A 27,721-nucleotide genomic window follows, 5' to 3' on the forward strand; every position below is an offset into this window, starting at 1 on the left:
AATAAAGCCAATTAGATCTTCAAATTTACTTGGTTGAATTTTGCTTTTTAACATCACATTCCATCAAATCATTTCCTCTCTCCAGGGTGAACAGAACTTTGTAAATTTTGCTATGGGTTTAATTCACATTCAGTCATTCAACCATCAATTCACTCCTTCATCTTCTGAACAAAAACGAGTTAGGAAATTTTAAAACACTATAATAGGTGCTTTGGGTGACAAAGAAAAGAATCTGAAAATGTACTTGCAACGCATAACGGATAAAGAATGAGACACTAAAGAAAACACATTTAACCTGAGACAGCATCATACATTTCTCTACAGATACATACAAGTTTCACTGACTGTAATTGTCAATTTCTTCTAAAACTGACCAGCCATTGAATACTTGAATTCCTCAGTCCAATATCATCAAAGTTTTCCAAAGGTGGGGGCAGGGGTGCTGGGGAGGAGGTTGATTAGGAATATATTCTTCAGTGACAGTAACACAAAGATTGTTTTCACTATATTGAAAGCAGTGAAAGCTAACTTTGGGGCTTCCTTAATTTAGGATGCTCTTCATATTGAGGAAAAACAACTCCTATTATTACTATTACCATCATCATTATCATCACCATCATCATCAATTTTTTTTAGCCAAAATAATGATAAAAATGTTCTTAGCATAAGAAACATACACAAATCACTTAGAAAACATCTACACACCTGACAGTGATTCTTCCTGAATCACTGAACGGCAAAGTTCATTCAGTAAGTGGGTACACGTTTGATTTTCCCTTTATTCTTTAAGTCTTCGCTTTGTCTATATTTTCAGTTCTCCATCCTTCCTTATTATCATCATTTGGCTATTTTATTTACCAGGGATTAAGAATGTCTAAATATTGTAAATGTGAAATTTCTTTTTTTTGTTTTTCAGGTATCTGAGAGTGGCATTTTATTTTCAATTGGTTTTGTTTAATATTTTTATTATAAAATGTATGCTTCTCATTGTAAAATTCAGCTTTAAAATGATAAAAGTGAAATATCTTTCCACATTTTCATTTTCCAGAGCTAACTTTTAACAGTTGAGCAGTTGAAGGTCCTCAAATTTTTCTCTATATATGTGTGAGAGTTTGCATATCTATTCATTTATCTATCTATCTATCTATCTATCTATCTATCTATCTATCTATCTACCGTCCACCTATCTATCTAGCTATCATTAGCATAAATGGGGTCATGCTAATTTTTGGTTCTATAACTTTCTTTTTTACGTAATTTCTTGAGGCCATTTCTCACTCTGTCTACCTCATTCTCTTTAAAGGTGTATTAATTGTTTGACTACATTACATACTTTACCCAGTCTCTGAAGATGCACATTTTGATTGTTTCCAATTTTGCTACTATAAAAATGATTTTAATAAACAGCTAATACATTGGTATATATCTACACATGTAAGTTTTTATTTTACTATTGGGGTGACATTAGTTAATAAAATTATATAGGTTTCAAGTGTACAACCCTATTATACATCATCTGTATATTACATGTTTAGAGTTAGCAGGATTCAGGACATGTATGGGGGTGCAAAAAATAATTTCCCTCCCACTTCTAATTCTTTTAGCTAAGCTAATAATCAAATTTAACAGAGACAGATTAATGGGAGAAACTGTGCAAGTTTATTATGGATGTATATTCGGCAGTGATACAAGATACGAGATCCAAAGAGGCATTGGATAGTTGAGGTTTATATGCCATTCTTTGGCTACAGAGAAGATGGCGGGGGGTCATGGTTTGGGACTTCAAAGGCAATTCACATGGAGATGAAAAGCAAATGTTTAGTAAATAAATGTTTGCTAGGTCATATTTAACAAAGTGACACAGAAAAGACTAAATAAATGGGCCTTGTTAGGTTCCTCTGTATTACACATTAGTTTATATCAAACTGTAGTGATCTGTGATGATATCCCCTTTCCTGGAGCAGGTCCTTTAGTCAGGTAAAGGGGTAGAGTCAAAGGTTTCTTCCAAGTATTTTGTTACCTAATTATCTGCTTAAAATCAATATCCCACATGGCATTTTGGGGTGGTAAAACTTTGGTCCTTCTCACATACTACCCCAAAATTTGGTACCCTGGCATACTGAATATTTTAATCTGAAGGAATCTGAGAAAAGGCTTGCGCAGTAAGGATTTTCTCACCTTTTGGGGAAGTGAGTCATAAGGCTTTCATGTAAGAGGTGCTCTCTCTTTTCCACAGAGGAAAAGTATTCTTATCCAAAGGTGAAGGACAACAGGAATATGAATGAAGAAGTCTTGCTAAATTTCCCCTAGTTTACTATCCTTATCTAATATCCTTTGTCATATCATATATTTCCAACACCTTCCACTCTTCATCAAACCTAAATATGCTCTGGTTTAACTCTTTCTTTCGGTCTTCATTTTTTTATGCAGGCTCCCATATCACATAGAATTCGTATTAAATAAATTTGTGAGGGTTTCTGTCATTAATCTATCTTTTGTTACAGGGGTCCCAGCAAAGAATTTTGATGGGCAGAAGAAAAAAAATATTTTTCCTCCCTATAGAGCAAAAGCAATCAATTAAATAAGTTGGTAAAATATAAATCAAGATGTTAACGAGCTTTTCAGTAAAATTAAAAGAAAAAAATGCATTAGGAAATACATGTTTATTTCAGTATATTAAACATTTTAATATAGCTCCCAGAAAAGAAATCACCATTCACATTGACAACTGAAAGAATGAAAATTGGGAAAAGCAAGATTATCTACTGTGATATCCTGCATGCTGCCTTGCTCAGCACCTGTTATTATAGAAGCTGAATTTGACCCTTTTAAATTTTGTTGGCTTTATAATGAGGCCAAAAGTCAAAAGAACAGGAAAAGTTGACAGGCCATAGTAAAAAACCATCTTTGCTTGTTAAACAAAAAGAAAAAAATTTAAAGCCACCATTTCCTTTTTAAAAGTGTTTAATAGTTGGAAGGGGGTGGTATATGTGACTAATCTCGAAGAATATTGCCCCACCTCACAGAGTTGTTATATCAAAGAAAGTTATAGCACATGCATTCAAATACTTGCATAGATGCTGATTAAATGTTTACTAGGTCAATAAGCAGATAAATAGCACTTGAAAAGGTGTATTTTAAAAGATATTTAGAAAGTATTTTAATATTATTTTGAGAATAACAGTGTTTTATTTCTCCTTAAAAATTCATTTTAATTATTTAGAGATTAGAAGGCAGAAAAATAATTTTACATTGACTCATTTTAAATGAATACTACTCAATTAATCAGACCCTGCCAAAATTTATATATACTATATTATACTATAATTAATAATCTGTGCACATCATAAAAACATAATTAAGATAATTAATATGAAATATTATGATTTAAATCCTTTACCAGGTTATTATTTAGTAACATTGACTTAATATTATCTATAAAAAATAAAACATACACAACTGTAAAATAAAAATGATATAAATCTTACATTTTTTCACAATGTTCAATATTTGGGTGATTTCTCAGCAGAGAACTTGTCATTACTGTTTCCTCAAATGTGATTCTTTTGGTGGGGATACGTCTTGCCCTACTCTCTTCTCTTTTCTCGTCTGTTTTTTCCTGATTTATTCCTTCCATATCTTCATACAAGGAGGAGTTGGTTAATGGAGAATGACTAGAACCAGAGTCCATCCATTTCTCAGAAATATTTGGTGAGTTCAGTTTATGTTCATTTGCACAAGAATGGAGAACTCCAGTCTGCAGTGTGCTATCACTGTCTGTAGGAGCCAAATGATTTTGCTGGGCTTCTGATTCATCTGTCTTGGCAAAACTTATATCCCCGTGTTCATGTGCACATCGGTATTCATTACTCAGTGTCATCAATTTCTTAAAATAATGACAGAGATTTTCTGCAGCATCCAAGGTGAATATGTTTCTGAGGAAATAATGAGAACATTTAATAAGAAGAAACATATCAGCAAATAAAAATTGTATAAACTTTGAAATTTTGCCTGTGTGGTCTTACATGAACACTAAACTTTACTACAACATTCATTAAAAACCTATTTCAGGTTGTTTAGACAAAAAGTTGATCTGATTTCCAACAAAATTCGAAATCCTTGTTTAGTTAATTTAAACTTGTCAATCCAGACAAAATGTCTGGAAGTTTCAGAACCATTTTTATTGTTGGTATTTTTGGTACAAATGAATGAGAAAAATCCATGCTTTTATTACCATAAACATGAGACATCATGGCTGCCTAAATTTGGAGAAGTTATTTATGAAACAAAGTTAAAAGTACTTTCTACATTGACACTTGCCATGCAAAATATTTGTATTGGACTTTTAAACTGAGAACTTATATTATGGGAAAGTTTTTATTCCCATTTTTCTCTGGAAAAAAAAAAGCATTGCAAAGAAAATTCAAATACTTTGACATAAATGGTTGTGATTCTCTTGAACAATTGTTGTATTTTTATCTTATTGAGGTTATAGCTTGTGTAATTAATCAAACTGTTCACTAGATTTACGGTTATCAATAGCAAATGTAAAGGACTTCACACTTGCGTGAACATTATTCTTGGCTACATTTTCTTTATCTTCCTTTATTTCTGTTTTATTTTTCTGTTAATTTTACTGACTTTCAATATATATATTCTGACTATATTTAATATATAGCCCAAACTGCCTTAAGTTTTTTTTTCCGAAACAATGCAGGATATAAATAAATATAAAACTTTTACCTGTATCGTACAAAATGAAAATTATATTTCCTAAGATGTAGAAATAATTAGACAGTCCTATGTTCACAAAGGTATTATTAGATGTTAGCATAGAATCCTCCAATATACTTTTGATAGTTTGTATTTCATTAATTTTGTTGGCTAATAATGCAGAAAGGTTCAATTCAATATTGGGATAGCAAATGTTTATGGTTAGCTGTTAAATTTACTACTGTTCATGCTTAAACATATAAATATATTCTATTTTCGATGTTAAAATTTCAATGACAATAAATTGTCCAATGGAATTGAAAAACCTAAATTTAATTTAAATCTAATTTAATCATCTCATTTAGTAATTAAGTTTAGTCATTTGGAAGCACATATTATTGTTCCAGTTATAATGGAGTATCATCATAAGTGAAATATGAATCCTTTTTCATTTTTATCTTCTGGAGCAATGCAAATTAGAAAACACAGTTACAGAAGAATCAACTGTAATTCATTCATACTAGTGCATTCAGAATTTGGGATGAGGAATGGGAAGTGCTCTCTGATATTTTATTAGGACTGTAATCTCAGCTTCTGTCCTCTGAATATGTACATGTGTTGACTGCTTTATATTAACATATAAATATATGTGTAACACACCTTATATATAATACATATTGCATGTATTATAAAACTTACCTTGCCCCATGTAACAATTTATTTATCTGATTATCTCTTATGTTAATCTGTGAATTATTTGAGGGTATAATTAGATGATTGTGTGTCTTGTTCACAATTGTTGAATAAATTTATGACTGACTAATTGAATGACTGAATGAATGTTTACATATTGTCTTGAAGCTATCCTCATACTTTATTTTCTCTATGATTTTAGTTTTGAAATTATGTTCAAAATACATGTTAATAGCATTCCAACAATAAAAAGATGATGCTCAGACTTTTTTAAAGGAAGAGTATCCCTAAGACACACTGTTCTAATAAAAAGAAAATACGGTTGTGTTAATCACAATATATTTTAATCATAAGTACCAATTGCATTACATATTTTCATTATGACAAGGGAAAGATAACAAATAGTCTTACCCATTTCCAGTATCATAGTTTTCAATTAGTAATTTGAATTCTCTAATCTGGGACTGACAAAGTATCCGGAATCGTTCCAATTCTAGTCCATAGTGTTCTTCAGTGTGGCTTTTTGAAAAAGAGTTTAGCATTTCACCATTGAGGATTCTTAGAGCAGGCAACGTTTTAAGCAGAGAATGCCTATTGAAAGCATGAAAGAGAAAATCTTGAAAAAGAGAGTGTATATCTATAACAATATGCCTATTACTTAAATAAGTACAGAGTATATTTCAGAAATAGTTATTGATTTTGTAGAGAAAATTATACTGCTAAATTTGTCTTAAAATTTTATGGTATCATCTCATGTACAAAACAAGTTTTAGCATTCTTAACATATATTTAACTGCTTTATTCAAAAACATAAATGGGAAATTCAAGTAGCTGGAAACTTGGGCAGGGAGTAAATAAAAGACTACATTATAAAAATAATATCAGATATACTTTTAAAAAAATAATATCATTAAAATAGTTTGACTAAAAGTTACCATTTATTTGAGAAATAAAGGTGAATTTTGATTGTTTCTCTTGGTAAAATATAGTGAGAGTAGGGCTAAAACAAGAAGGGTAGGGATTCCCCTGGTTTTCATGGTCTGGGAAATTGAAAATTATGTTATCTCTCCTTGAAATTGCTAAGGATTATAATAATAAAAATTTTCAAGATATGAGCAAAAGTCAGTATCAACTTAAAAGAATAATGCTGTGAAAACACAGGTCAGACAGCAAGAATTTTCTACCAAGCTTAGCCATTTCGAAGTACTCTCCAAGATTTTCCCAAGGAGAGTACTGGCCTCTTTTCACAAGGTTACTATTGATGGTTGCAAGGCCAAAATGGGCATCTTGAGTGAGTAAAATTCCTTAGTTAAAAACTCACTGTTCCTATGAAGAAAACTACAAAACTGACAAAATATATGAAAGAAAACGAAATAAATGAAAAGATGACCCATGAAGATATTTTCATATACAAGAAGATTCAATATTGTCCATAAGTCAGTTGTTCCCAACTTGATCTATATATTCAACACAATCCCAATCAAAATACCAGCAAGAAGGTGGCAAAGGGAGTAAATATATGGTGATGAAAGGAGATTTGATTCTGGGTGGTGAACACAAACTGAAATATATAGATTATATATTATAGCATTGTACACTTGAAACCTGTGTAATTTTAGTAACCAATGTCACCCCAATAAACTTAACACAAATTTTTTAAAAAGAAAATACCAGCAAGATATTTTGTGGGTATCAACAAACTTCTAAAGTTTATATGGAGAGGCAAAACACCCAGAACATCTAACTCCATATTGAAGGAGAACAAAGTTAGTGAACTACCATTACCTGACTTCAAGATTTACTATCAAGCTACAGTAATCAAGACAGTGTAGTAGTATTGGGAAAAGAATAGACAAATAGATCAATGGAACAAAAGGAGAGAGCCCAGAAATAGAGCCACATATATACAGTTAACTAATATTTGACTAAGAAGCAAATGCATGCAATGGAGAAAAGATAAATGGTGCTAGAACAACTGGATAGCCACATTCAAAAAAACAAAAAAATCTAGACTAAGATCCTTCATTCTTTATGAAAATTAACACAGTAGGGATCACAGACCTAAAAGTAAAATGTAAAACTCTGAGACTCCCAGAAATAACATAGGAAAAATCTAGATGACCTTGGGTATGGTAATGACTTTTTAGGAACTGCCAATTAAAACAGCAATGAAATACCACTGCCTACTATTAAAATGGCCAAAATAAAAAACACTCATAACACTAAATACTGGTGTGGATGTGGAGAAACAGGAATTCTCATTAAGTGCTGGTGAAAATGCAAATGATACTACAACTTTGGAAGGAAGTTTGGTGGTTTCTTACAAAACTAAACATACTTTTACCATTTGATTCAGCAATCAGGCTCCTTAGTATTTACCCAAATGAACTGAAAACTTATGTCCACATAGTAGTTTATAGCAACCTTATTTGTATTTGCCAAAGCTTGAAAGCAGCCAAGAGTCCCTTCCATAGGTGAATGGATAAATAAACTGTGGTGCATCATATAATGGAACATTATTTAGCTCTAAAAAGAAATGAGCTATCAAGCTATGAACAGACATGAGCGAACCTTAGGTATATATTACCAAGTGAAAGAAGCCAATCTAAAAAGGCTATATGCTGTTATGATTCCAACTATGTTACATCTGGAAAAAGCAAAACCAAGCAGACAAAAAAGATTAGTGGTTGCCAGGGGTTAAGGTAGAGTTGAGGAATGAATAGGTGAAGCACAGAGGATTTTAAGGGCAGTGAAACTATTCCGTGTAATATTCATGGTGGATATATGTCATTATGCATTTGTCAAACCCATAACACAGAACACTGAGGGAACCCTAAAGTAAACTGTGGACTTTGGGTGATAATGATGTGCCAATACAGATTCATCGAGTGTAAACAGTGTACGACTTTGATGTGGCATGTTGATAGTGGGGGCGTGTGTGGGGACAAAGGGACATGTGGGAACTTTCTGAACATTCTGCTCAATTTTGCTGTTAGCCTAAAATTGCTCTAAAATAAAGTTTATTAATTAAAAAACAAACCAGTTCTTAAACATTAAGTGAAGGATAGCAAGGTTAAGATTACTACATGCTAAGGCTCAACAAGGAAAACTCCAGTGACAGCCTAGTATTAGTTATTTTTTCTACCTAGCTAGTATATAGTCAGGATTGATATATACATTTATACAAGCACAGTTGTAAAATATAATTTTAATATGTTTTTTATTAAGGAAGGGTTCTATTAAGGCAAAAATCCCTAGGGCCAACAAAAAGCATAATGTAGTCCTCTGTATAGCTATGATCTTCGTAGTCTTGATATTAAATAAAATTAATCACAAGAGAGGTATAAACATCTCCCTGCATGAAAGTCCAAAAGAGGAACACTAAAGTTTCTCATTTTCTGGAAAAAGAGATGATGAATTAACTCCCTACCCTCCACAAATAATGCCTTTCTTTTATACTTTACCAATATTTAAATAAGATTAGAGAGAAAATAATTAAATTTGGATCTTCAGAGCAATTATCAGATATTTTACAATATTAAGAAGCAGATGAAAAGCTTAATGCTTTGCTAACGAAGAGTCCGAGCTAATTAAGAAAGTTTGGGTCCAGATATTTTTAACTTTTTTAGTAGGCTTGACACTACCAGTGTTTGCCCCAAAAGAACACATTTAACACAAAGTGTGAAATAAATGGCATATATTGTGTTTCTGGTGGGATTCATTTTAAGATATGGTTCAAAAGCAGAATGCTATATTAAGATAATATCTATTCATCATAAGGTGATGAGGTAGTCAGAGTTATTTACCACAGAGATACAATTTTAAACATAATGTGAAATTTTTCACCAAGGCTCTTCTCAAAGCAGGGAAAGATTACTCTCTGAAAGTGAAACTGGCAATAATGAAAATATAATGGAGATTTCAGTTTTATATCTTACGTATAAGTGAAATCATATGATTTTTGACTTTTTCTGACTTATTTCGTTTAGCTTAATAATCTCAAGATTCATGGCAGTATTTCATCCTTTCTTATGACAGAATAGTATTCCATTGTGTATATGTACCACCATCTTCTTTATCTAATCATCTATCAAAGGACATTTTGGTTGTTTCCATGCAATATACAGATGATGTATTATAGAACTGTACATTTGAAACCTATATAATTTTACTAATCAGTGACACGCCAATAAACTTAATAAATAAAAAACATAATGGAGAGATGAACTATCTTATCCATACGCCACCCTACCAAATTGTTTATTACATTACTAATGAAGCTCCACTGTATTTTACATCTTCAACAATGTGCCTAGTGAAGTTTATCAAGATGACTATAATGTCAAAATAATTTATTTAGTTATAATTATAAAATGTCAGGTATAAAATTTCATTTTTGAGAAGTGACAATAAAGGGTAATGCAAGTTAAGACTGTACTGTTTTTCCAACTTAAAAAAGACGATGTTTTAATTCTATTACTGTTCCTGTTTCTTTAGATTAAATTTCCTAAACTATAGAGGAGTAAATATAAGACTTCAATAATTTGAAGGAAACAGTCATTGAGAATAACCAACAGTTCTAAATCTTTGAGCATCAAGTAAATTTCTGACTTGGTCTCCAGAGTGGATGTGAGGAGCATAGGGAATGAGGTATGCCAATGCCAAGCTCTTGTCTTTGAAATAGGTGTATCTTATAAGAAAAATTAATAAACCAGATTTTCTTATTATATGTTGGATTTCTTAGGAGTTAGGTAAAGCTGATTTTTTTTCTTTTAGGGTATAATCATTTCTGGTTAAATAATAAGAGTAAGCTGTTGGACATATTAAAATTTTCACCAGGATCCAGGACCCACAGTGTAGTGCAGATGCAGTAATACTGATAAGACTCTCTTCAGCAGCCACCTTTCAGGTCTCATTTTGGCTAACTGAGGATGTGTCTAGAAAAGAAAGGCAATTTCTTGCCTTAGAACCACAGAGTCTAACACATCTCTTCTTTAACTTATTCACTCTAAATCCACTGAGATGAGAATTCAAGGCTAGATCTCTATGTGTGCCTCGAAGCCGGCAGGGTAGTTACTGAAAAGATTGCAAGGGAAGTAAAAGCAAAAATCAATGAATGAGACTATATCAAACTTAAAAGCATCTGCACAGCAAAAGAAACCATCAATAAAACAAAGAGGCAACCAATAGAATGGGAGAAAATATTTGCAAACAACACCTCTGATAAGAAGCTAATATCCTTAATATATGAGGAAATCATACAACTCAACAACAAAAAAAGCCAAACAATCCAATTAAAAAATGGACCTAACAGACACTTCTACCATGAAGACATATAAACAGCGAACAGATGTATGAAAAAATGCTCAACCTCACTAGCTATTAGGGAAATGCAAATCAAAATCGCAATGAGATACCACCTCACACCTGTTAGAATGGCTATTACCGTGTTTCCCTCAAAATAAGACCTAGCTGGACAATCAGTTCTAATGCGTCTTTTGGAGCAAAAATTGATATAAGACCTGGTATTATATTATATTATATTATATTATATTATATTATATTATATTATATTATATTATATTATATAACACCGGGTCTTATATCAATTTTTGCTCCAAGACGCATTAGAGCTGATTGTCCAGCTGGGTCTTATTTTCGGGGAAACAGGATATCAACAAAATAAGAGATAACAAGTGTTGGAGAGGTTGTGGAGAAAAAAGAACCCTCATACACTGCTGGTGGAAATGTAAATTGGTATTGCCAATATGAAAAACAATATGGAGGTTCATCAAAAAATTAACAATAGAATTATGATATAACCCAGCATTCACTGTTCTGGGTATCTACCCAAAAAAGTCTGAAAACATTTATCTGTAAAGATGTTCATTGCAGCATTATTCATGGTGGCCAAGACATGGAAACAACCAAAGGCTCCTTTGATAGATGACTGGATAAAGAAAATGTGATATATATCTATATATCTATATATCTATATATCTATATATCTATATATCTGTGTGTGTGTGTATATATATATATATATATATATACACACACACACACACACACACACACAATGGAATACTACTGGGCCATAAGAAAAGATGAACTACTGCTATTTCTTACAACAAGGATGGATTTTGAGATCACCATGCTAAGCAAAATAAGTCAGACAGAAAAAGTCAAGAACCATATAATTTCACTCATATGAGGGATATAAAACTGAAACAAACAAAACAAACAAGCAAAAGAACGTAGACGCAGTCAACAGTTTAGTGGTTACCCTAGGGTAATGGGGGAGGGGGATAGATGAGGATAAAGGGGGTCAAATATATGGTGATGGAAGGACAACTGACTCTGAGCAGTGAACACACAATGCAATATACAGGTGATGTATTATAGAATTATACAATTCAAACCTATATAATTTTACTAACCAATGTCACCCCAACAAATAAAAATTTAAAAAAAAATGTATGAAAGAAAAAAATCAAAACAGCTAGATTTAACACAACTACTGTACTAAAATGTTTAGAAAATAAAAGTCACTGAATGTGAAGACAAATTTCACAGGGAAGCCAGCTTCAGTTCACAAATGTAAAGGAAAATATTGCAGAAAAGATAAAACCAAGCAAAGCATTGGTTTTCCAAAGATTTGTTAATCTTGTTAATGATAAAATAGAATAATTTCAAGTAGAATAATATTAAATGTAGGTGGTAGATATCTTTCTGACTCTCTTTAGTCTCTTGCTCTATCTCAACTTCTTTCTTATAATTATAGAAGTAAATGTGATATATATACACAATGGAATATTACTGGGCCATAAGAAAAGATAAAATAGTGCTATTTGCTACAATAAGGATAGATTTTGAGATTATCATGCTAAGCAAAATAAGTCAGAAAAAGTCAAGAACCACATAATTCCAGGTTTTATTGACTTCAATGTGCTATATAGTCTCAGGAACTATTAGTTAATTCTTAAGAAGTTACTCTTCATTAAACGTTAAAAAGTACCCTTATGGATAGGAATTTGTAAACTTAGATCACCCTAATTTAATTAAAGCAATTGATTAAAAATGAATGAATGAATGAATGAATAAATAAATAAATAAATAAATAAATAAATAAATAAATAAATAAAATGCAGACTCTTCAGTTACACCAAAGACATGTACTGGTGGGTTTGGGGGAATCTCTCTTTTTAAAATACAGCCTTTCTTGTTCACCTTAAAGAATAAGAACCACTGCATTAGGAAGAAAATAGAGGACCATACAGTACTCTACAATCAGAGACCTCTGGTTTAAATTTAAAAAAACAACTCTGAAATTCTAATCATGTGATAATTGTCTCTAATTTTCAAGAAAAATACAGCTTTCTTGGAAACTTATAGAATAACCTATATATCAATGATATCAGAAGAACTTGCTAAATGAAGGGGTATTATGGACCTGGGCAATTATAGTCCAACAATGTGTTCACTGGTTAGCACAGCCATTGGTTTTATATAAATTGCATGAAAGTTTTTCAGAAAAGTATTTAACAGTGAAATTAGAGAGTACATATCAAATATATAGGGGAAACAAACTTTCTGTTCGGAAATAACTGATGATAAAACGAAGAGCCATTTTACCAAATCATTTAATACAATCATAGAGAGGGGAAAAAGAATTTGCTTTATCAGATTAATAAACAGATCAATATTTAACCACAGCATGTTTTACTTAATAAAACAAGTGTCCATGCCCTTGAGAAACAAAATAATTAAAAATAAATAAATTCAAATGTAATACAGGACTTGGGTTTGTTTCCAGGTGTTACAACTGGCATTATGTGTAATATTCTGATGCTAACTGACACTGGATCTACAAAGGGCAAAATGATAATTTTATCACAAAATACTATAATTTGGGCATGGTTATTGATACAGATATCATTAAGTACACCACTTTAGCTATAGGGAATAATTCTAGAGACTGTGGGCCAGTAGGGCATGAATTTTTACCTTGGGAATATTTTGATGTTCTATTTATCATCTTTAGGTAAAAAAGTTCCCAAAAGATTTATTTCAGTCAGAATATTCTGAATTTCCTTAAGACAGAAAATTTAGTTTACTTGGCAACTTCAAAAGTGTGACAATTTCTTAAAATTTGTGGTTTATATAACAAATATCTAGAGTGGATTTAGTGTTTAATTTCTTTTTTCTTTCTTTCTTTTTTGTTTTGTTTTGTTTATAAGGGAACAGTTTTCAGATCCGTGTAAGTTAGTGGTGTAAAGATTGGACTTAATTAACTTCAAATGCAGCCTTATAAGAGTCTATGATGAATGTATTAGAAAGTGCTGTAACCAGTTGATTCATGTTGGAAATGAAGTATAAGAATACTGTGGATCTCAACATTAGTTTTTCCAGCTGGGCTCCTCCAAGTCAAGGGCTGAATCAATATTTCATTTAGTGAAAACTTCCTGGTGAATATTCTGTCACTTAACAAGCCCTATTAATCATTAGCGAATGAAACACATTCCCAAAGGAGATTCCAAACTGGGTCTGTGGTTTAAGTTTTAAAAAGAGATTTTTTTAGTACATCAGTTTTGTCCATGTTATCACTGGCTAGACATGAAAGTAAGAAGCCAGTTGGGAAAATCTACAACTAATCCCTTTGTTGGTAACAGGGGGTTATGTAAAGTTCATTGGAATGCACTGCTTAAAGTTTGAGTTGATCCATTCATTAACGAATCCATATTTTATAGATTACAAGATACTAACCTTTTAGATAAATTAATCTCATTTTTAAATTATGAAAGCTGTATTAGGCCAACTAATCTACGTGGAATTAGATAGGTAACAGTTTCAAATTGGCGTTTAATCCAGAAAAGTTCATTTAAATATAGAAATTTTAATAGCTAAATTACATGTGTATTTGTAATATTATATAAACACTACCTATTTTCTTTCAGTATTGATTATTTCTAATTAAATATTTTTAAAGCTGTAAAGTATATGTACTTAGTAAGTGTAAAATGTGAATATCTTTATATATTTATAATAAACCTATAAATATACTTACTACGACAATATTTTATTTAACAAAATAATGTTTATGCTCCATACAAACAGAAATAAAAATAAATGAACTCAAGGGTTATTCAGGATACAGGTTTGTTTCTAGTTGTTGCAACTGGCAACATGGCAGCTCTTTGGATGGAAACTGATACCAGATCAGCAAGAGAATTCATGTCTTATTTGCCCACAACCTAATAGAAAACCCAGTACCCCTAAAGAGCTTGCTTTGAATAATGGGCACAACTACCTACTTTTATTTCTCATTATAGACTTGGTCTGTATAGTGTCCTCTGATATGCATGTGCTTCTCTATGTTTCCCAGCTTCTTTTGCAGGTATTTGGCCATATGACTGGTTACAGCTAATAAAATATGAGAGTAATGATCATTGCCACTTTTGATGGCAGAGTGTTTAAATGTCAATTATTGTTTTCCCTGTGGTCTTTTCCCCTGTCTCCCACCACAATCTACTACTGTAAAAAGTCAGATTACATTGAGGTTGCATGACATAGAGGCACAAAACGGAAGAAGCCTGAGTTTCTGAGTCTGTTTAGATTACACAGGACACACATCAGATATAACGTAAACAAAAAATAAACTTCTATTGTATTAAAATGCATTGAGTTCTGTGTCTAGTGTTGTGTAGCATACCCTAATGAATACATCCTATGAGGTAGGAACGATTACTATACCCATTTTATTGATGAAGAAACTCAGATATATAAGATTAAATAACCCTTGCAAGGTAAACAGGAAACGGTGGAACTAGATATGCACCTGAGCAGTTTACTTACAAGGCTAAACATATATCAACGATGCGGTAGTCCCCCTCCATGAGCACAGTGTAAAGGAGACTTTCTTTTTAATCCTAGCACACAGGGCCCTTAACAATCTGGTGGTAATACATCATGTGAAACAACAGAGCATAGTGTTTCAATTCCAAGCTTCTGAACCCAAATCCCTCCCTTGACACTTACTCACATCATAGCTGGGCATATCACAAGTATCGAAGCTTCAGTAAATACCTCTGTAAAATGAGAATGATAATTACAGAACTCAACTCAGAGTTGCTGTGCAGTAAAGTGATACGTATAAGTACTTAGCCCACTCTCTGACACAATGTTTAAGTACTTGATTTATTATATCTTTCCAATGATATTTCCCAGTGTACCCACTTTACACCTGAATAGAGTAGCCAGCTAAAAGAGCCTGACCTCACATTTCACATTCCTGCCTTTTCTTGGATATTTCCTGTATCAGAAGATTTTTTTTTTTTTTTTTTTTTTTTTTGCTTTTAACTTGATTTTAAAACTTACCAACCTTTAGAGGTTTAATTCAAGGTATGCCTCTTCAGCAAAGACTGTTTTTCTTAGTTGCAATAAATTAAGGTGGTGTTTCCAAATTTTTAAAGTATATCTGTTGCCTACAACTATAATTTGACACTAGTGTTAGGTACTGAAATCTAAGTTCACAGCACAGACTCTGGACCCAGTCTGCATGGGTTTGAATACTGGCTCCTCCACCTGCTAGTTATTTCACCCTGGGCAAGTTATTTAGCCTGTGTGTGACTCGTTTTCTTTAACTATAAAATGGATATACTAGGTGGTTATTCCGTTATGCATATTGTGAGGATTAAATGAAACAGTGGACACAAAGTAAACACTATTTGAGTGTTTGCTATCATTATTAGTTTTCATGGTTATCATACTGTCTATATCTCTAACAAGATTATAAAATGACTTCAAATCATGGATTATATTGGATTTCCTGTATAATGTCCAACAAGTTAGGACACTGGTTGCATATAGTAGGCTTACACTAAGTGTGTGTGTATATGTATATAGATATACACTAAATATATATACATATCTATATATACACTAAACATATACACACTAAATATATAGATATATGTGTGTGTATATATATGTATGTATATGTAGATAGATAGATAGATAGATAGATAGATAGATAGATAGATAGATAGATAGATAGATAGATATGGTCCGGTTAGCCTAGGTTTGGAAAATAGATTTTTTTGTATGTGCTTACCACGTTACAGGTATTGTTCTCAATAAAATGTGTGTATTATCCCATTAAATTCTCATAACTACTCCATAAGACAGGTACTATTATTATCCTCATTTTACCAATGAGGATTCAGAGACATAGAAAAGTTAAGTTACTTGACCAAGATCTACTCAGTATAGGGCAGAGTTAGAAAGTCCTTGTTCAAAACACTGTGATTTCCAAATTTCAGTATGCATTGAATCACCCAAAGAGCATGTTACAACACAGACTGGGCAACCCTCCTTAAGTTCTGATTAAGTGGGTCTGGACAGTGTCCAAATTTTTGCATTTCTAACAGGTTTCCAGGTGATGCTGAAGTTGCTGGTCTGGAGACACAACTCTGATAATCATTGCACTGGGTTATACCCTTTCCTCTATGCTACACAGCTTAAATTGTACTTGGAAACATGTTTCTAAAGGGGAAGTCAACAAATTCTATTCTAAAACATGTGGATACATACCAGGTCTCCCTAAGAAAAAACGGTGTAACATTAGAAACTTATGTGAAAACCAAGCTTTAAAGAAAAGGAAAGAAAAAGGCTTTCTGGCAAAGACAGTAACTCTACTGTGATATACAAGTTAACTGAGTAGCAAATTGCACAGGTGTTTGACTTAGTGTGAAAATGCTGTTATTTTCTTAACCAAAGAAGCATTAACAAATTCAGGAAGTCAATACATACGGAAAGAGAGTGTCTGAGGTTTGCAGTGGCCTCAGACAAGGGAAGGAACAGAGACTACTCCCTAGACTCTCTTATCTTGTTCTACAGTTGGATCAAATCAGATACAGAAAGTTTAAACATAACCAGATCATTGATTCCTCTTTAAGATATATTATATTCCTTCTGAAGTCTTGACTGTGGCCATATATCACAGGGAAACCAAATAAGGGCAAAGAGTCTATTATTTTGCCCTAAAATCAGATGTCACAACAACCCTTTTAAAAATCATTCATTCCTTCTTGTCTACATATTGTTTATAAATGTTGTATTTTCACTACCTGATAAAATTAATATGACTTGCTGACTTGATCTAAACTCTGAGGATCCTGAAATAGATTTTCCACCTGAATTTTAGTAAACATTTGCCTTTCCCTACATTTAGCACATTGCCAACTCACCTTGCAAAATTAGGCTAAATTAGCCCTGTATATTCTTGGCCTGCCCTGCCTTGATGTACCCATACCTGATAAGACACAAGTGCCAACTGTACAATAAATCATGTTTAAACCATTTAACTAATCCTGTTGGAAATTAAACGAGACAACAGTTTAGGCCAGAATCATCACCAGAAACATCACAAAGTGGACATACACAAGTCTTTCAGTATTCTGGGATATAATTCACCTGAGTAAATGTGTAATGATCTGAGGATGTGTGAGACAAATCAATGTAAGGACAAGGAAAAGAACCACTGGGAAGCAAGAGGCAGAAAAATCACAGGAAACCATGTACGGCTGGAATAAGTCTCATCAGCAATAGCTGAAAAAAATACATACAAGAGGCATCAGGGAGAATACTCAGAAAGTCAGCACCGTAGTATTGGGGCTAAATTAGTACTAGTCTAAAGATTTTCTTAAGAACTTAAAAGCAAGCTTTGAAAGTATATCACTAATTCCAAGCAAGTTAGCCACTGCATGTCAGAAACAAAATAGATGCTATTTAAAGGGAAAAAATTAAGAAATCAACAATATAAAATTTTAAATGTCCAGAACACAACCAAAATTGACCAATCATGCAAGCAGCAAGGAAATATGACCAAGAATCAGAAATAAGTCAATGAAAATCAACCTCAAAATAATAGAGATGATGGAACTAGCAGAAAAGAATGTTAAAAGAGCTATTATAAACATTTTCCGGAAGTGGGAGGAGATCCAAAATGACGCAGTAGATAAACGCTGTGCTTGCCTCATCCTGTGAACACATCAATAGTACAACTAACTTATAGAACAATCAATCTGGAGAACCATCTGAAGTTTAGCTGAACAGAAGTTTTATAACTGCTGATATAAAGAAGAGGCACAGCGAGACTGGTAGGAATGGCAGAGATGTGAAATGTGCTAATCCCACCTGTGTGGTGGTTGAAAATCAAGAGAGATATCTTGGCCACCGAGGTTTCCATGAAGGAGTGAGTGACCCCAGCCACTCACACCAGACTCCCGAGCCCAGAGTCCTGGTCCTAGGAAGAGAAGCCCTATAACTTCAGGCTGTGACAGAAAGCTGTGAGAAACCCAGCTATCCTCTTAAAGGGCCCACACCGGCTCTCACCCTGGTCTCCGGTGGAGAAATGGTGACACTGGGAGTCTCGGAGACATATGGGGAGAGACTGAGTTGTGTAACTTCAGGGCAAGTACTGGAGGGACAGTCCCCATTTGCCCTGTGTGGGGCCTTTCTCCCAAGCAGTCAGCAGGTGGGTGCCATCCTTCCTGTGTTGAACCCACCCCCACAGGCCAAATCTGATCCTGATTGGCCTGTGAGCTCCACTGCTCCATCCTGCTTACTCACTGAGACCCTTCCTCATCCAATGTACTTACCGTAGGAGGCTTTATCAGCAGCTGAACCTTACAGGAGCCGGCAGGTAGCAGCAGGCCTCAGAATGTCCTGGATTTTTGTGGAGCTACCCCAGGCCCAGTACTGGTGGCAGCCATCCTAGGTTTGCAGTGTGGCCTCTCCCACACATCTCTAGATGGAGCACAGGCAGCAGCCAACTGTGGATCACTTTGTAGCTACTACCAGGTACTCCCCCTGCCAGTTACAGGCAGTGACTGACCAGGGTGTGCCCTGGAGCCCCTCCCAAGAGGCACCAGAACCAACATACTTGGAGGTTGGCTTCAGACCACAGCAGAGCACCACCCAATTAGCCCCACAGGTGGCACACTCAAAGGGCAGTCTCAACAGGTACCGGAGCCTGCTGAGGTGAATCCCACTATTTGGGGTAAGCCCCAGCACAGCAATTCATAAGCCAAACCCCACAGCCAGTCAACCGGGGGGTCAATACCACCCACTGATATGCCCACAGCAATGAAAGCTCAACTATAACAAGAGGGCACACACAACCCACACAAGGAACACTCCTGGCTCAGGTGACCAGGGAGACTGTGCCACTGGGACCCACAGGACCCCTAGTACTTAAAGCCACCTGGCAAGCCTGGGAGACATAGCAGCCCTATGTAATACAAAGAAACAAACATGGAGAGGAGGCCAAAATGAGGAAACAAAGAAATACATGCCCCCTTCAAGGGGATGTGTACATTCATATGTTCATTGCAGCATTGTTTACAATGGCCAAGAGGTTAAGGCAGCCTGTTGTCTGTCCACAGAAGAATGGATAAAGAAGAGGTGGTACACATATACAGTAGAGTATTGCTCTGCTATGGAAGGGAATGGGGTTCTCGCCATATGCAGTGGCATGGATGGACATGGAGGGCATTGTGTTCAGTGAAGTACCATCAGGCAGTAAAAGACAAATACAATGTGATTTCATTTATATGTGTAATCTAAAGAACAAAATAAACAAACAAAACAGAAACAGACTCATAGATACAGAGACCATTTTGATGGTTGCCAGATGGGAGGGGGGTTGAGGGAGTCAATGAAAGGGGAAAGGGACTAAGAAGTACAAATTGGTTGTTACAAAGTAGTCATGGGAATGTAGGGTATAGCATAAGGATTATAGTCAATCATATTGTAATAACTACGCATGGTATCAGATGGGTACTAGATTTATCAGGTTGATAGATGGGAGGGGCCCAGCAAAAGGTGAAGGGATTAAGAAGTACAAATTGGTAGCTACAAAATAGTCATGGGGATGTAAAGTAAAGCAAAGGGAATATAGTCAATAATATGAAAATAACTATGTATAGTGTCAGATGAGTAACACACTAGTCAGGGAATGGACCACTTCTTGAAATATATAAACATCTAATCAATGTACACCTGAAATTAATATAAAATAATACTGAATGTCAACTGTAACTGAAAAATTAAAAAGGAGGGGAAGGTAAAGGGCAATAAGTGGTCCAAATTTCCAGGTATAAGACAAGTAAGTCACGGGGATGTGATGTACAGCACAGGGAACATTGTCAATAATATTGTGATAGCATGGTATGGTGCCAGATGGTTGCTAGACTTTTATCACGCTTATATAGCTAAAGCTCACTTCTTTAGCTATATAAATCTTGGAACTATAAACTGTTGTGTACATCTGAAACAGTATAATATAGTACACTAACTATATTTTTAATAAAAATCTTAAAAAATAAATTAAATAAGTAAATATTCTCCTATGTTCAAGATGATTCAGGAAAACATGAGCAAGATTAGGAGAGAAATTTCAAATGTTAAAAAGAAATACATAAATGAAACTTCTAGAGATGAAAAACACAATATTTGAAATTTGAACTGAAAAATAGTATAGATGGGATTAATTACAGAGTAGATAAACAGAAAGAATGTATCAGAGAACTTGAAAAGAGCAATAACTACTAAGAGTGAAAACCAAGCAGGAAAAAAGTACATTAAATAAAAGAATAGATAAATAGCGACTTCTGGGATATATCAAGTGGTATAATATTTGTAAATTGGAGTCCTAGTAGGACAAAACATGAAGGAGGCAGGGAAAAAAAACATCTTTGAAATAAAGGCCAAAAAATTTCCAAATTTTATGGAAACAATAAATTGATTAGGTCCAAGAGATTCAATTAATCCTGAGCAGAGTAAATGTGTATAAAACCACACCAAAACACACAGTAATCAAATTGTGGAAAACTGCTGATAAAGAGAAAATCTTAAAAGTATTCAGGAACAGAGAAATTAAGATAAGAATGACAGCAGACTTCAGGTCAAAAACAACAAAAACCATAAAGATGCTGGAGAGAGGAGTCTGACTGCAAAAGCATATGAGGTGATTTTCTGAGATGACAGAAATGTCCAATATCTTATCTGTGATAGATTTTACACATACTCATAAATAAAATTGATGAAGTTTATTATATGTAAATTGTCTCAAGAAAGTTGATTATAAGAAAAAACGCTAGTCAACTTTGGGAAAAGGTGTTAGCATAATATAACTTTCAGTTTAGAAAAAAAGCTTTTTTATAAAAGAAAATTTATTTTAAAATTACAAAACATTTTTCTTCATTTACATCTAGATACTGCAGTATTCCAGTGAGAGACATGAATTCAGATATTTTTATAATACATACTTAACAGATACCAAACTTCTCTTTTAAGAAATTGAAACAAAATCAAATAATAGGCAGAATGGAAATAATTTTAAGTAGCAAGCTATGTGACTTAGATGACTCATACACAGTAATTCCCAACAAATACATTTTCTATAAATACAAAACCCAAGTTAACACCATACTAAAATTGTCACATAATCAATTATATGGATCAGAATTATTATTTCAAATTTGCATTAGTTCATACATATGCAAAAAATTATTTTAGACTGAAGATATTTTAAAACTTTTTTTATAAAACCTTTTTTGTCTTAAGTAATTTTTATATTTTTATTAACTTTTCCCAAGCAATTAGTATACACAGAACAACTGTCATCAAACTATGTTTTCTGCAACTATAATGAAGTATGTACATAGGGTGCAACAATGTTTGTTTACCTCCAGTTTATTTCTTGAAGAAGTGGATTTCCCATGAGAGTCAATTCACACAGAGAATAGCATGCATTAAACCCATTTAAGGCACTTGTAAGATCTACAAAAATAATAAGAATCATTATGAAACGCATCTCAGATAAAGTATTCACAGATTAATGATCATTTTATTTAATTAGCTATTAAAGAAAATAAACAAAATTTTTTTCTATGCAGAAAATTTGCTTTTCTTAAAAATTAAAGTTAATTGGGGTGACAATTGTTAGTAAAGTTACATAGATTTCAGGAGTACAATTCTGTAATACATCATCTATATATCACATTGTGTGTTCACCACCCAGAGTCAGTTCTCTTGCCATCACCATATATTTGATCCTCTTTACCCTCATCTACCACCCCTTTTCCCCCTTACCCTCTGGTAACCACTAATCTATTGTCTGTGTCTATGAGTTTTTGTTTCTTCATTTTTTGTCTTATTCTTTTGTTGTTTTCAGTTTTATATGCCACATATTTTAAAAGGAGACTGTATTAAGACCACAGACTCTGCCGTCAGAATATTTATTTATACTATTTAACAGCTGTGTGAACTTACACAAATCATACAACTGATTTATGATCAGTTTCATAACTATCTCATAGGGTCTGAATTAATGAAATAATGTGTGTAAAGGGCTTGAAAGAGTTCATGGAAGACTGTGAACACAAATCTGAAAAAGTGAAAATCTAAAGTAATAGGATAAGTGGTAAAATTGAGCACATACTTAAATAGAATTACACAGACCTATTAAACTTTCAAATGTAAAAATAGTAGGTTCATCTAGGGTACATTACAGAGAAATTTATGCTGGAATTGCTATCCCACAGAAAACAATCATAAAACTCTGCAATATATACGAAGCACCTGTTTTTAAGCCTGACTGAGAGAATGGAAGCATACACGGTGAGCCTACAATCGCAATGGTTTTATTCCTGAAAGCATTTTACCACTTCAGAGCAGGAAAGTGGAGAACAAGCAAAGAGGCTGTTTTGCTGAGAAAGGATGCAAAAATTAGAACTGAACCTGGAACGTATAGTAAAATGTACTGAAAAGTAGCTGTGTGTGTATATGTTGTGGGGGAGAGAGTTGGGGAAATAAGTCTATGTGAAGATTTACCACACGTCCTTGGACAAGGGCTAGTATTACATAGGCAGGGCCAGACTCTGAAAAACCTAGCAGAGATCACCTTCTGTAGGGCTAAGAGCTGAATGATGACATTCAAGGTCATGCAGTAATGAAAGACATTGGAGTATCAGCCCAGCCGGAATGAAACCCAATTGAGTATCTCAGTGATTTAGCTTAAATCCAGAAAGACTATGCATTATGCATTAGGAGTGAAGAAAATGCCTGGGGTAGGGGCATGCATTAAGCGTTGAAAACTAAAATGACTTGTCCTAGGAGAGAATGAAATTAAGGCTGACAGAAACAAAATTACTCATTTATATTTTAACTATCTTTCAGAGAATTATTTTTAACAAACTTTAAAAGGAAGTCAACATCACCCCAATAAATTTTAATTAAAAAAATAAAATAAAAAAGAACAAAAAAAGGAAGACAATAATGTCCAGACTCAGTACACTGTATTATGTACAACATTCAAGATAGATTTAAAAATCACTAGACATATAAAAAAATAGAAAAATATGACTTATCAAGAGAAAACCAGTTAATACAAACACATCCACAGTAGCCAAGTGTAAATCGATTTTTTTGACAAAAACACCAAAGTATTTCAAAGATGAGAAAAGGTTGGTCAACAAATGATGCTGGAACTAGATAACCATGTTAAAACCTGAACTCATCCCTTATTTCATACAATTCATAAAAGTTAATCTGAGATGGAACATAGACCCAATGGTAAAACTAAAAGTACAAAACTTCTATAAAAAAGCATAGAAAATCACCTTTACAGTCTGGAGGTGGGAAAATACTACAAAGGGCAATAATTATTAAAAATGATAAATTTCATCAAAAGAGGGCTGGGAGAAAATATTTCAAAACATGTATCTGACAAAGTATTTTATCTAGAATATATAAAGAATTTATTCAAATCATAAGGAAAAAAACAAATTAAAAGAACGGTAAGACACTTGAATAGACACAAAATAATACACAGATATCATCAATAAATGCATGCAAAGAGGCACATTATCATTACTCATCAGGAAATTGCAAACTAAAACCAGAATGTGATAATACGATGAAATACGAAACACCCTCTAGAATGGAGCTATTGGAACTCTCATACATACCTGGTGGAGGTTTAAAATGTTACAATTACTTTGGAAAATAGTTTTTTCAGTTTCTCAAAAAGTTAAATATACGTCTACTGTATTACCCAGCAATTACACTCTTACATATTTACCCAAGACATCTGAAAACATATGTCCACAAAAATATTTGTACAAGAATTTCCATAGGAACTTTATAATCATATTAGCCCCAAACTCCAAACAATCAAAATATCAATCAACAGGAAACTGGACAAATTGTGATATATTATATATTAATACAATGGTCTACATTCAGCAAACAAACAAACAAACAAACAAAAACAAACTACTGATATATAAACAACAATATCATATGAATGCTCAGCAAAGAAAACTGGAGGCAAAAGAGAATGTAATATTTGATCCCATTAATAAAAAGATGTAGAACAACCAAAATTAACCAGTGGTGACAAATTAAAACCAGAGTTATCTCAATGAGAGGGTTGACTGGGAATGGGGATGGGGAAATTTGGGGGGAATTAGTTAAACAATCAACAGTCTTTAATTTAGTACATTTTTTTTTATTATATGTATTAAGGTAACATTGGTTAATAAAATTATATGGGTTTCAAGTATACAATTCTATAATACATCATTTGTAGATCGCATTATGTGTTCACCATTCAAAGTGAAATCTTCTCTCACCATATATTGACCCACTTTACCCTTTTCTACTTTCCTCCTCCCGCCCTTTTCCCTCTGGTAACCACTACATTGTTGTTTGTGTCTACGAGTTTTTGCTTCTCTTATTTGTTTGTTTCTTTCAGTTTTATGAGTGAAATCATATGGTTCTCAACTTTTTCTCTCTGACTTATTTTGCTTTGCACGATACTCTCAAGATTCATCCATTTTGTCTCAAATGTCAGTAATTAATTTAATACATTTTTAATGGGTGTCTCCTCTATACCTATTAGGAGTCAACAGGTTAAACAAGTTTGTTTAGTCATCTATACTAAGATACTTAATTTACAGGTAAAAGATGCATAAATTTAAAATTAAAATATCATTGTGACATTTGCTCAGGCCTACCAGAAAGATGTGGAAGTAAAATGATTTTAAAAGTGGAAAAAAGATTTAATTAAATTATTTCATGATGACTTTGAAGGAGTTAAGGCCATGCAGCCTCAATATGCCAGAATAGAAACTTAAAAACAGCAGATGCAGGGATACTCTGACCTTCCTTCTTTTTCTTTAAGTAGGAGATGAAATTCCTATGTAAAAGATGCCCTCCCTAAACCATGAGCAAAGAGACATTCTTATCACAAGGATGGGAAGTAGAGGCTAAGAGAGATGTGTACACACCTGTTAAACTAGCCCTTATTTCCTAGTCACTTTTCCAGCCAATTATCTACGTTAGCCCAAGCACCTTTGCCTTGTCATATGTTCACTGCTTTTGTCCAACTCACTATTTAAGTGGTTAATTCTAATTGCTTTTTAGGGTCTTTATTTTTCTTGTGAGAACTCCCATGTACATGTAAAAAAAAATTAAAACTTGTATTCTTTTTTCCTGTCTTGTGTCAGTTTAATTCTTAGATCCAGCCTAAGACCTTAAAAAGAAAATTTTCTTTCTCTATACCTTACCGTGTGTGTGTGCGTATATATACTGTTAATGCCATTAACACATACACATGTATCAAAACAACCCCTCACTATATATGAAACAGAAACTCAAAAGCCTATTTTTTAAAAATTATATATTATTCTAAACTTACCAGAAAGACAATTGTTGCTGACATCTAGCTTTTCCAGAGAAACAAAATGAAAAAGTGGTATGATTTTTGTCAAGCTGAAAAAAAAAATCATAAAAATTTTAAATTAGAATGTCCTTAATATTACGGAACTAACTATAAAATCATACACTTACATAACATAATTATACCAGGGTCTGACAATTAAGTTCACAAACTTATCCTAGAAAAAAGTGCTACACACCTCATTGCTGAATATCACTATGGTAACCTTCGAAGTATTCCCTCTGGGAAGCTATGCACTGATACCAGCACCTAGTTCACCCTTCAAAGCAATTTTGGAACTCTTTTTCTGGAATGGTCATCAGAGCTGTCGTTGTATTACCCTTGATGTCCTGAATGGCATCCAAATGTCTTCCTTTGAATATTTCCTTTATCTCCCAGTAAAGAAAGAAGTCATTGGGGGCCAGATCAGGTGAGTAGGGAGGGTGTTCCAATACATTGATTTGTTTACTGGCTAAAAACTCCCTCACAGACAGTGCTGTGTGAGCTGGTACATTGTCGTGATGCAAGAGCCATGAATTGTTGGCAAAAAGTTCAGGTCGTTTTCATCTAACTTTTTCATGCAGCCTTCTCATCACTCCCATATAGTAAACTTGGTTAGCAGTTTTTCCAGTTGGTACAAATCCATAATGAATAATCCCTCTGATATCAGAAAGGTTAGCAACTTCATTGCAAAAAGTTCACGAACTTAATTGCCATACCTTATGATGATATGCAATTATACGTACTATATATGTAATTGTATTTATAAAATAAGGTACAATCATAATAACATTTATTAACAGTACTTATTAAAATATAATAATTATAGAATTTTAAGTATTCTATAATGGAAAATTTATATTCATTTCTAAATTACCAGGCAATTACCAATTGCAATGACAAGTATCATGGATTTTAATGTGTACTTGGGATTTAAATAAGTGGGTATTTTGTTATTATTGTTTTGTTTTGTCTTTGTGTAAAGCCAAATATACAGAGGTTTTATATTATTTACTCATTTTTCCTGGATCAAACATATAATTTAAACCATTAAGAGGTGAATTCATAGAAATATTTATTTTCACTTTTTGACCAGATGGGTTATTTTTAAATTGGAAATATTCATCCAAGGAGCACAATAATAGAAAATGTTTTATATCAATATAATAGATTTAAATCTGATAGAAATATATAAATATTTAAAATCAATACTCATTAACTCATCCATATTCAAATTCTAATAATAATAAACTCCCCTCCTATTTTTACACGTTTCTATCATTTTCTAAGATAAACTTATCATTAAGAACCTATATTCAAGCAAGAAACATAAGAGATACTGAAAATATTCACATTTTGGAAACAAAAACTATGAAAGGAAATTTAACTTTAGTTGATTTACATTTCTAACTAAGACAAGTCTATACTTACTCTAAACATAAAATCACATTACCCTAGCTATTTGTAAATAAAAATTTAGCCAGCTCTTCTAAATCTTTATATAAGACAAAAATTCCTTCATATAAA

At 33.1% G+C, this 27,721-nt stretch overlaps 1 protein-coding gene across 3 annotated transcripts in view; it reads right to left on the minus strand.

The window, feature by feature from the left end:
* Nucleotides 1-27,721, minus strand: part of LRRIQ1 (leucine rich repeats and IQ motif containing 1) — a 184,085-nt gene that overhangs the window by 108,149 nt on the left and 48,215 nt on the right. For all 3 annotated transcript variants that reach the window (XM_074325334.1, XM_074325335.1, XM_019754918.2), the window contains 4 exons: nucleotides 26,174-26,247; nucleotides 22,158-22,251; nucleotides 5,818-5,997; nucleotides 3,489-3,935 (listed from right to left, as the gene is read on the minus strand). In XM_074325334.1, the coding sequence (XP_074181435.1) occupies nucleotides 3,489-3,935; nucleotides 5,818-5,997; nucleotides 22,158-22,251; nucleotides 26,174-26,247 (795 nt within the window). The remainder of the gene's footprint in view (nucleotides 1-3,488; nucleotides 3,936-5,817; nucleotides 5,998-22,157; nucleotides 22,252-26,173; nucleotides 26,248-27,721) is intronic.

Source organism: Rhinolophus sinicus, linkage group LG02 (genome assembly GCF_036562045.2).
Source record: "Rhinolophus sinicus isolate RSC01 linkage group LG02, ASM3656204v1, whole genome shotgun sequence".
NCBI lineage: Eukaryota > Metazoa > Chordata > Mammalia > Chiroptera > Rhinolophidae > Rhinolophus > Rhinolophus sinicus.